This window comes from Chlamydotis macqueenii, chromosome 25, assembly GCF_036417535.1.
Source record: "Chlamydotis macqueenii isolate bChlMac1 chromosome 25, bChlMac1.mat, whole genome shotgun sequence".
NCBI classification, from domain to species: domain Eukaryota; kingdom Metazoa; phylum Chordata; class Aves; order Otidiformes; family Otididae; genus Chlamydotis; species Chlamydotis macqueenii.
The window spans coordinates 691479-706029 of NC_141580.1; the positions used below are offsets into that span (position 1 = coordinate 691479).

The 14551-nt window shown below is 40.9% G+C and overlaps 1 protein-coding gene across 3 annotated transcripts in view; it reads right to left on the reverse strand.

Moving 5' to 3' along the window:
- Window positions 1-14551, reverse strand: part of IKZF3 (IKAROS family zinc finger 3) — a 34213-nt gene that overhangs the window by 16021 nt on the left and 3641 nt on the right. For all 3 annotated transcript variants that reach the window (XM_086766983.1, XM_086766984.1, XM_086766982.1), the window contains exons 2-3: window positions 12910-12963; window positions 11575-11685 (exon numbers count right to left, since the gene is read on the reverse strand). In XM_086766983.1, coding sequence (XP_086623109.1) covers window positions 11575-11685; window positions 12910-12963 — 165 coding nt within the window. The remainder of the gene's footprint in view (window positions 1-11574; window positions 11686-12909; window positions 12964-14551) is intronic.

Sequence of the window (14551 nt, forward strand, 5' to 3'; positions counted from 1 at the left end):
TCCTGAATATGTATTAGCTCCGGTTCTGAGTAATAAACCACATCAAATGCCGAGAACAAACAATGGGTGACAGCGAAAATGAGGTGGCAACATAAAAGCAGCACTGAAAAATAAAGATCTGGCAAAAAATACTTTCACGAAATCAGAGTTTTCAACTATATTTTAGTGTTAAAATCACTCCTCTATCCTAAATGTTTGCACTAAGCCCAGACAATCTATATTACTTTGGGTTGAAGTGAGGTGGAAGAAACAGGTGGGTGACAATTTCTTCATCCTATACAAGAATCCTCAGATTCTTCGTGGTGGTCTCTTAGACCATGATATCCACAGAAGGATGGCTTCCTTCCCCAGATTGTGTGTTTTTATCCCCCTGTCCTAGAGGTTTCTTGAGAGTTTGGTATCGGGACTGACTGCCCTGGTCCCAGAAGAGCTCACGCAGGTTTGGGTGTTTGCTCAAGAGGGTCACAAGGACGTCTAGCTTCGCCTACAAATTGGTCATTTTTCTCTGCACCTTCTTCAGTACTAGCCTGGCTTTACATCCCGGGGATTCCTGCTTCCACTGAAACAGGGTTTCCTCTGCAGGTACCTTCTGCTGCCAATGTCATTTCTGAGGGTGCCAGGGTGATCCTGCTATGAAGACTCCATCAAAATTAGTTTGGGCATCCATTTCCATCACTCTAAAGAAAAAATATTGCCAGTTGCTGAAAGCAGCTTTCAACAGAATCTCTTTTCCTCAAAATAAAAAAAAAAAAAAAAAAAAGTTTTTTGGTTCGTTGGTTGTTTTTTTCCCTCTCAAAAGGAGAGAGTTCCAAAATAATTTGCTACATCCTGCACAGCATGGTAAAAGGAAGTACACATTGCAGCTGCACCTTGTTGGTACTTTCAGAAACAATTTCAATTCCCACTTTCTACTTAACGTCTCACCTTTTGTCTGCATCAAATGCGATTGCTTAGCAGTGGAGGACTAGCTGTAGCCTCCAACTGAGGAGACTTCTCTACCGTTTTCTACCGTTTCTCACCACAAGCTCAGGGCTCACAGCTTTTCACTCTTACAGAGTGATGCCAGTGTTCATGTATGCCGGTTTGAGTTCCCATGGCAAGCAGTTGCTGACTGGCACAAACTGGGCAAGCCATCCTATGGTTCCACTGCAGAAAGTAATTATTTCTGTAAAATATAAATAGTTATCTCCATATAGTTTTCCATATTGCATCCTGGCTGCTTATTTGTGTTTTCTTACAGTAACAGAGAAGGATGCACCTGAGTTCTGATCAAGGCTTTTCCACCACTGCCTCCCCCAGCAAACATCACTGCCACTCCAGCTGTCAGTGACATCCCACCAAAGCTCGAGCGCTTTTCAGTTTGCACGTAGGCATTTGAAGAACCTCAACAGAAAAATTCACCTTCTGATGACCGAGAACAACAGACAGCAGAAGCCACTACTCAGCCTTCCTGACAGCAATGCAGGAGAAAGCTTTGACACAAGGCATCTGAGGAAAAGATGGCTCAGTACAGGGCAGCCTAAAATTAACCCAGTGGTTGCAGAGGTCTGAAGCAACCAAATTCCTTTTCCAGCCCTGAGTTTTGCTCTGTGTACTGGCAAGCACAGGGAGATCAGGAGACTGGCGGCTGTGAGGAAAGGTTTGTATCTGTCACTTAGAAATCATATCAACATCTTTTAATGAGAGCAGGGAGGTTCCAGGCTTGTCGACCTTAACTGAGAGGGAGGCGGCTGTTAACTTCAGGTAGAAAAGGGAAGTTTAACTGAGGAAAAACACAACTATTCCTAACAACGCTAACAAAGTTCCCCCAGTTGAAAAAACAAATGCTATGATCTCTTCCATGCTTAGGAAGGTAAAGAGGCTGTAAGAGGAAAAAAACATTCATGGCGTCCAACCCAGGTAACTATTTTTCTTGAGGCAGTTCATGAAGGTAATGTTCACTGCAGAAAAAAATTGCTGCAGATTTTACACAACAAAGTACCAGTGTGATGCGTTAAGGCTGATGCACATGGTTTCATTTCCTGGGGAGATGATTACAAGATGAAAGACATACTCCAGAGTAATATTTTTGTTTCACCTGAAACACTGTGAAAACAATGGGTTCTGGAAAAAATCCAAAATAAAGCTGTGGTGGCAGCTTCAGACTGAGTCACCACATGAGCAGTGCTTGTGTAGGTTCTAGAAAATGCATGAATAAAAAAAGAAGTCAATAGCAGCAAACAATTAGGACAAGCTAGAGCGTTACCTTAGCTATTCTCTCTAGGAGGAAGGATCGCAAGGAAAACCCCCCAATTACTATATTTAATCCAAGACCTTGGCATCAGATATAGAGAAAAGGATGTAAGTTTTGTACCGTTGTTAAGCAAAGTTTACCAGTAGTGTTATGAAGAGCAGAAAGAATAAAAACCAGAAGCTATTAAAGACAACGGCACAAAAGGGTGATGCTGCTCAAGTGTTTTACAAGGAGTGGGGTCATAATCATGAAATCCTCAGCACATGCAAAAAGTCAACTGGATAACAAAGAAACTTAATCATCTTAATGTGGCATTTTAATGATGCTGCTGATTTGCTAGGCCAATTCAGAGATAATGAGCCCCTAATGCTACAGATGTTCAACCAGACTAAAGAAAAAAAAAAAAGAAAAAAAGAAAAGCTTTTCTTGTATGCCATTTCCTAACTATCCAATTAAACAAATTGTGAAAGCATATAAATAGTTTACCAGGTTTTGACAGCTGTTAATAGGATTCAGATGCCGAAGAACAAGAAGGGAGTCTGTATGTGTGCATACTGGAGGATTCTTGTGACTGCCTGGATTTGACAGGTATTAACTGGTGATTCATCACCATTATCTCCACACATTGTCCCCAGAAACAGCAGTCCAAACCCAAAACCTAGCATACACATGCTAGAGTCCGTCCCCTCCCAGAATGCGAGATTCCTTTACCCAAACCAGCTTGAAACAGAACAGACGTACGCGGTGAAACTGAAAAAGTCAGCGGAGTTTCCAAATTCAAGTCAGAATCCTGCATGTTTATGAAAAACACCTCTACAAGGGAATTAACGCACTGTGGGGGAAGATATGTCATGAAGAAAAAAAGCACTCATATTCCTTAATGAATAAAGAGAGGCTTACAGTACATCCCATCAAAATTGTAAACTGGAAAAAAAAAAAAGCACCAACAAAAAAACCCAACACTATACCTAAGCTGTTTTTCCTTAAATAATATGAAGAAAACAAATACACGCAACATACAGGTATATATTGAAAATTCGGAGACTGTAAGTAATGGGGAATTACAAAATTTGAAGTGACACAATAGCAACATGAGATGACTATTTTTTTTTTAATAGAGGCAACACAGTCAGAGAGAAAGCAACTTCTCTCATGTCTCTGTGCCGCAGCACTGCAGACACCAACTCTAGGGATGGGAAAGGCATTCGAGCCTTTTTGGCCCAACTTGGCTTTGTTTATTCCACTGACTCCAGTGACAAGCTCCCTTTTTTACAATAGCAGCAATGTTTTTATGAGATAATTGTTTGCCAACAAAGGAAGAAGCAATCACCTAGAAGCAGTATCAGCTTCCAGCTAGATAGCAGTGGCAACAACAGCAACAAAGACGGAGAGGCAATAAACGTGCGCTCCCTCATACGGCACGTACGCCCCTGGACTCGTCCCGCTGGGGCGGTCCCGCAGCTGACGTGCCCTTTTTGTGCCACTACAGGCCAAAGCAGATTCTTCCGCACTAAAGATCCCAAGCGCTGCACTCAGTACTTTAATCTGACAGTGCACGGGGAATCCACAGATCTCACTGCTCCTTGCAGGGGGGTTGGACTGGATGACCTTTGAGGGTCCCTTCCAACCCTAACCATTCTATGATTCTATGACTTTCTAAAAATTGTTACTTGGACATATTGGCTTTCATTTTATTTTGACTTTGTGCCTCTCAGTATTTTCTTAGTACTGTTTTTCAGGATCCATTTTTGTGCAAAAAGCAAGCATCTATTTTGTTCAGCAACTGTATAAGGTGTACTTGAGTGGTAATTCCTAAATGAACCAGTGCAGTACGCACCTGGTGGAAATTTCACTTCTAAAAATAGGAGAGAAACTTTCATAATTCCCCTTTGTGGAGTGCATGCTCTATGGTAATGAGTTTCCTTGGTTTTATTGTGACTTGAAACAGAAATAGAAACAAATAAAATTGAAATGCAGCACTGAGAATTGGAAAGAAAAAAAAAAAAACAAACAAGCAAACCAGGCATCATTTTCCAAGCACTCGGATGCGTATTTTCTACTTCATTAATACCAGTGTCTTTCTGTCATTAAAACACAGTATAATTTATCTAGTCGTACAATTAATTACAACAACAACAACAACAAAAGAAAACAACATACATAATCTCCAAGCTCATGTGAGCCAGGAAACTTGAATTACGTAACTGCTTCCTAGGGCACCTTACTCAAATACAAGGACTTTTCTTGTAAAGGTACATATTCCTGGGTAGATCTACAGTTCCATACCTGACATTTCCCGTCTATTACCAACTTCTACCTAATAACGATCAAGGGAGTTTTTTGGGGCTTTCATTCAAAAGGTTTCCAAAATGCATTAAAGTTATACTAGCAGAAACAGTGATAAAGGAAAAATGTTATCCAAAACTGAGTGCTGGAGTTAAAGAGGAGAACTGCACAGCAACAGCAGGCAGCACTAGGCCACGGCTTAGGGAAGGAAGCGAAAAACAGTGCATTTAGCTGACACGACAGAGTTTGGGGGAGAAGAGTGTTATTACCTGAGGCAATGTGACTGGGGGCTAGAAGACTATGGTTAGCACTGCGCTAAAACTGTCATGGCATTTTCTTTTTATTTTTTTTTAATTTTAAGAAGCATCAATAGCTTGCTGTTTTTCCTCAACAGCCTATACCCCCAGGGTGGCGCAGGAGCACAGCGGATCAGAGGGAATGCCATCCCACGGCCCCGGGCCTGCAGTGCCCAGATTTTTCAAAGCCTGTCCCAGATTAATTTTATTTAATTTATGACACCTGTTCATATTATCCTTTCAAATCTTAATAGTGTTAAAGTCTCTCACTTAAAAAACAAAACAAGAAACTGTACGAGTTTTTCCTCTTCTGTTACAGTTAAGATATAACATCACTCATAGAAAAGATTTCTAAAATTACGATTCCTAAAGTCCAGAAAGCCAGATACAATCACAACCATTAAATCAGACTTCAATTAGACAGTTAATCAGAGAACATCTGGACCCAACAGTCAGACTGAAAAAGGCCACATGTTAAATTCAGATAATCGCCTCCATTAGTTACATCAAGGGACCTATTACTAATACGACCACTCAGGCATGATTGTCTCTGGTCAACTGCTTTTTCAAATGGCCGTCAAATCCGAGAAGTTGGAAGCGTAGTTTAATTTAGCCTTTTTTAATTCGTCTCCCAAAAGTCTTTCTTACAATGCAATATACTCTTGTGTTTTAAACTAGAAAAAGAAGAGAAAATGTAATGGAAAATGAACAGCTATAAACTGAAGAGAGGAGCTTGCTTAAGATGTTGCTCAAAACCCTTGAACACCATAATCTTCACAAAACTAAGTGTACAGATTTGATTTGACTAAAAAAAAAAAAAAATTTCTAGCAGGAAATAATCCAGACTCCGAGACTTAAAACATTCAGACCTGCAGTCACATCCAGCTCTACCTGGCAGAGGGCACGGCTCCTCAGGATGACTCTGCTCTGACAGCTGGCCTGGAGAACCTGCGTCTCCCAAAGCCGCTCCTGGAGGTGGTGCTCCTGCCTCAGGAGAAGCGGTCGGTGCGCCTGGCACGCTCGGCAGGTGAGGCGCAGCAACAGGCTGCGCAACAAGAATATACGGAATTGAGCTCTGAATTAAACAAAGTTCGTAAAGCTCCTGCAGAGCAGCAGCAGGAACAAAAACAGCAACAAGAACTGGAGCACTTGAACGGAGCATGGGGGGAGACAGTGTTGAGAATACGGCGAAGCGAGCCTGAGGTACCTGCAGTGTGTCAAGCACATGATGCAAACTTTGCATAATTCCACTAGAAGTCAGCCAGCAACAAGACACAAGCCCACTGGAAACCAGGCTTCATCAATTCCAACGCTCATGGAACTATTTGCTGTATCTTAGCAAAGTTCTGACTCTTGTGGATTTGTTTCTGCTTTCCGATACCTTTCCAGCAGCACACACAGTAGTAAACCTGCCCCTCAAACTCCCACATTTTGTGCCAAATGAACAGCCTAGTTTGGGGGCAAAACATGAGTCACCTTAAGTCACTGATTTCCTTTCCACCAACCCATATTTCTAAAAATGGATTATTTTCTACAGTGGCATGTGATTTGAGTTCCTAGGGCTGTTTTCTTCACCTTCACTTATTTCCTGCTAGGGGCAGGTGGGGAGGGAACACACCACAGCTCTACCCCGGGCAAGATTTTGTTTCTGTGCCAAAGGAATAAGTATTTCTCTCACCTTTAGTTTCAAGGAATTATTTTGTATGAATCAGAGATACACGTTGTAGAACAGGTGAAGAAAAATGCAAACTTATAAGTTATGGAAAGGAGCCCATCATCTACTGAACGACGCTGTGCATCCGTTCTCCTTCCAGACCTTGTCTTGTCTGATAGCTTACGCTGATAGTCAGGATATCTCAAAAGCAGCTTCTATTTTCTGCTAACTGGAATGGGTTAATTAGAATAAGAAAGAGCTGCACTTTTCTGATTACTTCAGGTTTCTGCATCAGCCCCGGGTGCTGGGGGCTATCCATTGTGCAGGACAGTCCAAGCTGATGTCAAACATTTACAGGCTGTGGTGACAGAGCTGCCTGGGCTGATGTCACCCAGCGTGCCTGGCAGCACTCCTGCTGCTGGTAGCACAGTACTGCAGAGCTAAAACAAAGTCGGAGGATCTTTTGTTGTTAACACTCAGATGCGACTCTCAGTCATGCACAGCCACCGAAGCAGAGAGGCCGCCACAGCTGAGCAGCGCAGGCTCCGTGCCTGGTTTTGACACTTACAGAAATCCCCTGTTAAGTGAACTTCTGCAGCACAGTGCTGCTGATGTTGTGAGATAACCCCTGAGTCCCATGAGCAGCAGGGCTCGATCTGGGCTTGGGAGATGTAATATTCTGATAAAAAACGGCACTTCCTTTTCAGGCAGATAAGTGCGCGTGCTAGCGGCACCACTGGAACCTCAGTATGCGCCTCAGCGAGGGTTTGTCATCCTCTCCTGTCTCACTCCAGCCTTTTAACCGCCCCCTTTCACACACCTAAATGCAGCGGCAATTAGCATCCATAAACCACAAATGCGGCTTCTATTTCTTTTTATTTCACAACCATAAAAGCTAGCTAACATTCATAACACCCAAAGAGTTCTCTGCCCCAACAGCTGAGGGAATTCAGACATAATTAAACACTTGTGCGTGACTGTGACTCCCATAGGAAAGAACGTGGCATTTTTTATTTAATTTTTAAATTAAGGCCACTTCAACTTTGGTCACCAAAGGTAACAGCGTCGGGGCGCGTAAAGAAACAAGGGAAATGAAGTGCTTCCTCCCTGCTCTGTCTCATTGCTTTTCTCTTTTCAGACTAGATACAGGAAGCACCATGGGAACAGTGTATTTTTATGGTTGCAGGCAAGCATACGCTATGTGCGCCACAGCATGCGGCTTCCATTCCCCTGAGGCAAAAAAGGCGTTTTTCTTTCTTTTTTTTTTTCCTCATTCTCCATCAAGCTTTTAATTAACATATTACTATAGCCTTCTGCCTGATTGTTTGCCCTGTGCAATCATCACAGCTGAAGCCTGTTTAGAAGGGGTGTATGGCAGGACAGGTTGGATCGTTTTCATTGCGCAGCATCGCACCCTCAGGAGTTATGACAGCGACAGAACGAGCGACACATCAGCCAGTGTATTTGCACGTGCTCGGAAAAGTACAAACATGGAATTGTTTGCTGAAAAAGTGGATTTTCTTATACCAGAAGAGCACCACTTGTGACAAGCCCTACACATTATTTAGTGCCTTTATGAAGTTTCTGGAGCCTTTTGAAAGGATCACAGTACCGCTTTTCTGCGGATCTAGCGTAAAAGCCTCCAAACTAGAGTTAGGCAACTTCTAGATTTGACCAGGCTCCAACTTCTGTTCAGAGTCTCCGAATACGTCCCCCGACAATGTATTTAGACTGTCACCCATTAATAATGCAAAATTCACAAAAAATTTATGGTCCCGGAAACTGGAAGACTACTGCTTACTATGAATGCTTAATGAAACACAGGAAAACCAGACATAACTGTAGTGACGTACTAAGGCAGCAGAAACCAAGCTGTTAAATGCTTGATCTCACCATATGAGACAGTGGCCTCATGTCCTTATGCTGGCCTTCAGCAGATGGAACAAACCCTGTGGGCACAGATCATGCAGCGGTTCAGGATTAAAAAAAAAAAAAGTTTTCTGTGTTGCAGGCTATCATCAAAAATGATTTGTGAAGATACTGAAGTGGAATTGCTCACTTACAAAAGGGATGGAGCACAAATACCATGATTAACATTTATGATAACCACACAAATATTTTTCATTATTTCTCTTTAAATTTGATATGCAATGAGGGTATTAGTGATCACACCTGGAAGAGTGCCAAACAGAGCTTTTTTTTTAAACCAGATAGACTTCTCAGCTGTAGGCGCGACATAATCCATTTCCCAAGAGCCATCACCGATACTGACGAAATTTCAATTCTGTGATTCTAGAGAACACTACATATTCATTTTTACCAGGGTTAGTGATCCCCGAACGATAATACTCCCACCAGGGCAGCACTGTCAGAATGTGGTTTCACTTATCTGGAAGTAAGACAGATAGTTATTGACCCACAAGGACTGCTCAGTGACTAACGTAGCTGCTACTGTTGACCTGCAATTTATATAGCAGGCATGACATGAAAGCGAAGAATATTTCTGAATTTTAGTATGGAAGAGCAACTGACCTGGCGTTGTTAGGAAGAAATTTAAATGCACCTACCGATATTCACACAGCCTAGAGTTCTCATACAGTACGCTTAAATATTTAAGATTTATTGTGCTTCCGGTATCAGAATGACTGTAGAGAACTCTGTGTGAAGCAATGAAGTAAACAATATATACTTTTTTATTTTGTGTCATTTTACACTGAGATACTGTAGCTATCTTTCTTGTACATTTAAGACAGCTTTCTCCTAGCAATCACCTCTTTATTCCTGGAGTGAGAAACAAAGAATGCAGCATTGTCATACCAAGTTCATACTCTATAACGAATGAACGCTGGGAAGGGAGTTTATAGGAGAGTGATCTGATGTTTTGCTTACAGCATTATCTTTGAGATGTGAATTTTCAGTATTTGCATCCCAGAACAAATTGTAAAGAGACTTTAAGACATTAGCAGCAACATAAAAAAAAATTGAATAGTATATAAGAGCAGTATCAACAGAAACATCCCTCATAAGTGTTTAAGTTGTACCTGACTTAAATGTATGGAAAAGAGCCTGAGAAATGGTACTGAAACTGAAGGGCATAGGATAGTCGAGGAACAGGAGAAAAAAAAAAAAAAAAAAAAAAGATTTGCTTGATGCCATGATGCATGCAATCAGCATAGACAGGGCTCCTGGAACAGGAAGGTGGGGAGAAGCTAGGGCAGTTCCTCTTGGAACTGGTCAATATTTGTGAGAGAAGCCCTGTCCTGGCTTCCTGTACCCGCAGCTCAGTGACTAGGAGGAGCGAAGGGCAGGGACACTGGGAAAGCAGAGGTGAAAGAACTGAGGTAGTGCAAATGGAAGTGGTATAAGGGATGGACAAATAGCTGGAATACAGCCGTGAGTATTTTATGTGATGTGGGATCTGACGGAGAAATCAGATGCCTTGGATGTAGAAATGGCTCAAGCCTTCCATATTCTGTGGATAAAAACATTAGCCTTCTCTTTTTAGGGTAAGCAGAGCAGAATTCACCTGCCCAAGCTAGATTCTACACTGCAGATACCTTTACTGAGCCGCTCTCCACTGACTATAAATGGAGTCCTGCTAAGCAGCAGCTGCTCTGGCGACATGAGGCAGTTCATCCTAAGTCAGACACCCAAATTTGGTCAGAAAACTGGCGTGCTTTCTGTCCATCAACTGTCAAGAAAGGCCAGACACCGGTACAGTTCTAGGCACCAGTGCTGCAGATGCCGAGGTGCGATTACTTTCACCCTCCTCAAGGACTCTTTTGCCAGTGCAGCACTCCCTTGAGTGTTTTATGTTGTTTTGTACTTTGTTAACAAACAGATAAAAGTTTAAATCTTTAACGATGCAAAAGTTCACCCTTTGAATACTTTATTTTGGACTAAAATGAAATGATCACAGTTATGTTACAGGGAACAACTAAGGCTACTTGGGCAACCAAACCAGAGTCTATTCTTTAGTGATTTACTTGATTCACGTGTAGACGCCACCTCAAAACTACTCAGCAAAGCCACAGACATAATTTGTCTTGACACTGCTGTACTGCCATGGACATGCCGTACTTGAAAGGCAACATGAAACTGGTGAAAAAAAAGTATGTATTTTCCTCAGTATATGTATACCACATCCTCTACCAGGCAGCATTTTTCACTGTTTGTGGTTGAAAACTGGCATAAGTGAACACACTGGGCTCGCTGGCAGGAATGTTTATTAATGCTGTGATTTCAGTTTATGAGCTTCTACATCAAGGAAGAAACTTAAAGTCAAAGTCTCTTGCTCTGCATCTATGTTATATACACATCTACAAACCCCGAACTCTGAGGGCCTGTGAGATTGCCGAGTCCAGGAGCTGCTTCTTTTATCTTCTAAGTGATATCTTCTAAGGCCTACTGGTTTATAAAGATACAGAAATATGCATTTATGTGGGACCTCTTAATAAAAAAATACTACATAATGGGTTAATATTTCATCCATACCTACGTCTTCCTTCAGAGGTGTATTGGAAGGGTTTACTGTTCAAATTAAACAATAAACATGGTAAACTGACCAACTTCCTGCTCACCCAGAGTTTGAAGTACAGGATTACTGCTAGAGTTTTAAATTTTACAGGGCTGAGTTGTCCTATGAATTTGAGGCAACTGTCTTTTCTTTCAGAAAAGGAAAAAAAAAGTTGTCACATTATTTTTTCAGGTATCAGAGTAGCTTAACAACATCAATAAAAAGTGCCATCCTAACACACGCATTTGTCATATGCAAACTACTTTTAACAGTTTGTACGCTACAACACACTAAAAGAGCTCACCAGATGCACATGCTTTTTTATCTTGCTATCCATATTTCACAGAACCTGCAAAAGTGACCTTTATAAAAAGCACGTGAGGTTCCCTGACAGAAAACAGTTGCTCCTCCTTTAGAGCATGTTGAAACGCTCTAAACTAATTGTATTGTTATTCCTTTTAGAGACATGCAGGAAAACCAGAGCCATGATCCAGAATAAACTTTCTAATCACTGTCATAGCATAATCAGATGAAAAAAAAAAAAGGCAAAATATAACTATTATTTTTCAGAATTCAATCTCCACTTTACCTCCTGCTTCTTCATTAGACTGATTGTGTTCCTTCATATCTTCCGCATTATCCATACTTTCCATTTCCTGTGATTTGTTCAGATTACAGTCTGTCAAAACCTCTTGTCCTTCTGAAAAAAAAAAAAATAGTTAGCTATTTGTGCTCCAAGAATATTTCCAGGTGATTACCTCAACGTATCTGCAAAGTCCCAATACTGCTCTTCCACAGGTGCATTAGCTGCAGTTCGGCTGAATGTCACAGACAAGCTCTCACACGGAGCACGCACCTTTAAGCCTTAAGCTTTAGCTCTGACTTAACTCTCCTGGAGGTTGTTCTAAATGACAACAAAACAGGAATAAAATCCAGTACATGTAACTCTACACATCAGACGTATTCCGATAACTGCTGCTAGCAGGCAGGCAAGCAAGCTCTTCAGAGCATGGAAAAGGAATCACAGCTCTACTTTGTTCATTTGGGCAAAATATTAATCATTCTGGCACCAGGCCAGGAAACTGCTCAAGCAGGTTTAATCGGAAGCCTCTTTGAACCCAGCTGCACTCCCCTGCTCATTTCACATATGTCTTTTTAAACATCATCAACATTATCAGAAAGTTTTCTGCTGATCCCTGTGGCAGCCGTGCATCTCAGAAATCCAAGCCCCTCTTCTCTGAAATAAAGCCAAATTTGAAACTATAGTGAAATTTATTTGGGTGAAGTTTTTCAAGTAAAGCCTCTTTCAGAAAATCCATAATACAGACTAACTCAATATTATGCATATTTTTGTATATTTCACATCAGTATTAAAAAAAAAAAATTGACAGTGTTTTCTTTCAACAATCCTGTGAATTTTTTAAGTTCACAGCAATATTGTGAAACTACTTTTAAAATTATTTAACTTATTAACAGTTTCATAGTAAAAAACTCAGTCCTTCTCAAGCTAAATGTTACATTTGATCTGAAAAAAAGTTTTATTTTTGGATTAACAAAGTAAAACCCTTGTCCAACTCACACAAGAGGCTTGTTTTCATATTTTCAGAAATGCAGTCAGCCAAAAGAATCACATTATTCTTGCTCCCCTAATCAAAACTTCCAGCTTTCTCCTGAAAACGTTTACTTTCCTACTATACAGTCTTTTTTCCCCCTTTAGTATAATTCCCCAACATTAAATTGAACTTCCGCAGTTTTATTTAAAGTCAAGAATTTACTTTTTGCCTTTATTGCCCATCTTCGTACTTGTAACTGTGCTATTCAGTGTCCTGGGAATCGGAATAAGCTGCCATTCATGTATTTTTCTCCATTTAAATTTAAAAGTTTCAAGAGAGAGTGAAAGAGTGTAACTTGAAGAGCACGGTACCTGCAGCCACAGGCTGTTCCTGAGCATTACTTAGGTCCATACCTGCCTGTGAATCTGCAAAACAAAGAAAAGCAGTCCGAGTTGCCAAATATTTAGAATCATTCATGATGCAGTTGTTGGTCTTATAAATTCCTGTTTTCTTGACTGAAAGCAAAATTGAAAAATTCTCAAAGAAACAAATATGAAATAATTGTTAGGTTTCATTTTACAACTTCTTTATATCTTGAGCACTGGCATGTGCCCAGAGAAGGGATTAAGTATTATCTCCTAACTTCAAAAAAATTATAGAAGAGAATAACTTACACTTTTGATTTAACATCTCGTTTTGCTCATTCTGTGAGCACAGCATAGCAATAGTAACTCTGTATGAAGTGAATTTCTACAAAGCACAAGATATTTCTACATTACTTTTCCAATACAGAACCTTCAAAACACCTCTTATCTTCACAAGCACTAGTTGGTTTTAATGGGAATGCAAGTCTAATTCCCATTTAGAAATTCTAATAGGGATCACGTCTGTAATTTCAAAAAGATTTTAGAGGACTGCACAGGTGGCTTGGTTTCCAAAAGTGCTGAGCACTCAGCAGACCGCTCCGAAGCCAATATAAGCTGCAGGTAACTACATCTCCCACTCCAGTGCCCAAATTTAGGCTCCAAATTAACTGGAGGCAGAGATCAGACCCGTCCAGAGAAGTCTCTACTCAATGCCTTGTTGTCTTGAGATTTCATTGCTAGGAGGGTTGATTTTCTTAACTGTCACAGCTACCTGCTTCCTTCCTCCTTTCTTCCCCCCTCCCTTTTTTTTTTACATACCAGAAAAGCTTTTATCATCTTTGAACATAAAAAATAATAGCTCCAGGACTCAAAATTCATTCCTGGCAGTTACATAACAGAAATACGCAGGCAGTGGCCGTGAGGTGTTAACCACTAGTGACATTTACCCCATAATTATCTATCTTTACCACCACTGCACATGGAACATTTTTGTGGTCTCTGCAACGCCGAAGTATAGAGCTCTTAACTCTACAGCAGAGAACCCCGGTATCCGATGAGGCTATCCAGAAAACTGCCTAAACAGAGGATGGGCTGATGCATCTAACAAAACAAAGGCAAACTCGGAGAAGGGGGAAAAAAGCAACACTAGAACTATCCAGCAAATCTTTTTTAAAGTGTTTGTTCTGTTTTCTCCTAAATGAAAGCATTCAACTCCCATTTCTCAATAATGGGTGTAAGGGTTACATTCTGCACGCAGTTCCCATCACTCTTCACCAGCTAATACCAAGGAGCAGCAGGAAAAAACCAACGCCTTTAAGGACGGACTTATTAATGATTCAAGCCCTCCAGCAGCAGCCTGAGCTCTTCAGGGTGTAACTCCTGACTGGAGTCGAGGTGTTAAGCTATTAGCACTTACGACACGTAACCTAAAGTTAAATCAGAGCTCCTATCCTTCCATGCAAGTTTAGCATGAATGCAAGCTTTTCATTAAGTGTCTTTTATCAGGGCTACAAGTGTTGCCTTGTGTCATAAACAGTCATGGAATTAAGTAACAAAAGTTCAAATATTTACTAAATCTGTATTTTTAAAATAAATAAGATCAAGGAAATCCATAGTTACAGCTTTTAATTTGTCTTTGTTTCGTTTT